We start from the raw sequence: 1,140 nt of genomic DNA on the forward strand, positions 1-1,140 counted from the left end.
AAAATTACAATTAGTGTAATTTCTTTCACATTAAACATTATACATACGTCATACGTCATTAACACAAAACATTTTACTTTGGTAAAATCAGTGTAATACTCTGATATATTTTCGTATACATCTAGTTATTATTGCGACATTTATTTCTTTTTAAAATACAAAACAAAATCTGCTTTGTTATAAAACTAAAAAATGTTAAAAAATAATTTAACTACTGTAAGATATTCTGTAGACATCCTCAAAGGTCAAATGATTCATAAGGCAAATAATGCTATTTTTTAACTAAAAATGTAAAAATGCATGTAGTGTTCTTTTAAGGTTAGGTTTGGACAGCTAGGTGAGTGTGTGTGTGTGTGTGTGACCACATTCTCACCTACAGCACTGATACAAGCACATGAGTGTGTGTGTTTATGAGAGTCCTCAAATGACCACAGACTGGCATAACTGAGTCATGCTGAAGTGATGAGATCACATCGCCATGGAAACAGGGATCAGAATTGGAACAGTTTCATGCAGCACAATTTCTCTCCCGCTGCGATATGCTGCTAGATGTGTGTAACAGTGTGTGCTGTTGATGATGATGATGCTACAGGAAGCAGTGGTTGCTATAGTTACCCAGTGCCTATAAAACATGTCCAGTTGGTCCCAGTCCGATCCGGCCTTCCGGATGTTCATCCACTCCAGATCCGTGAACTGACGATTCATGATCCGGAAAAACTCCTGTACGGAGCTGCTGCCTGAGGTGCACACAAACATACACAGAAATCACCTAAAAGCTCATATGCTACACTTTTGTTTTACCCTTGAATTTCACATTAGTGAAGGTTTCTGCACCAAAAATGTTGTACTTCAATTTTTTATAATAATTTTCCCAATTTTTCTTTGACCTTTACATTTAAACACTGCTTTAGAATGTAATTGGCCTCTATTATGATTGGTTTTACCACCTTTATATTTATTTTTCCTGTGTACAGATGCAGTCGCTTAATATTGAACAGGTTTTGATATTTAAATGTAAATGATATTTGATATTTAAATGTAAATATTTAAACGTCATATGTTAATGAGCTATATATATATACACACATTTATATATATATACATTTAATAATTTTTTTAATGCAATAATTTATAAATATA

The 1,140-nt window shown here is 33.1% G+C and overlaps 1 protein-coding gene across 1 annotated transcript in view; it reads right to left on the minus strand.

Annotated features, from left to right (window-relative positions):
• aasdhppt (aminoadipate-semialdehyde dehydrogenase-phosphopantetheinyl transferase) overlaps nt 1-1,140 on the minus strand; it is a 7,226-nt gene that overhangs the window by 1,873 nt on the left and 4,213 nt on the right. The window contains exon 4 of the mRNA XM_016462608.1: nt 616-737. Within this exon, the coding sequence (XP_016318094.1) occupies nt 616-737 (122 nt within the window). The remainder of the gene's footprint in view (nt 1-615; nt 738-1,140) is intronic.

This window comes from Sinocyclocheilus anshuiensis, unplaced genomic scaffold (assembly GCF_001515605.1).
Source record: "Sinocyclocheilus anshuiensis isolate Anshui unplaced genomic scaffold, SAMN03320099.WGS_v1.1 scaffold48, whole genome shotgun sequence".
Lineage (NCBI taxonomy): Eukaryota > Metazoa > Chordata > Actinopteri > Cypriniformes > Cyprinidae > Sinocyclocheilus > Sinocyclocheilus anshuiensis.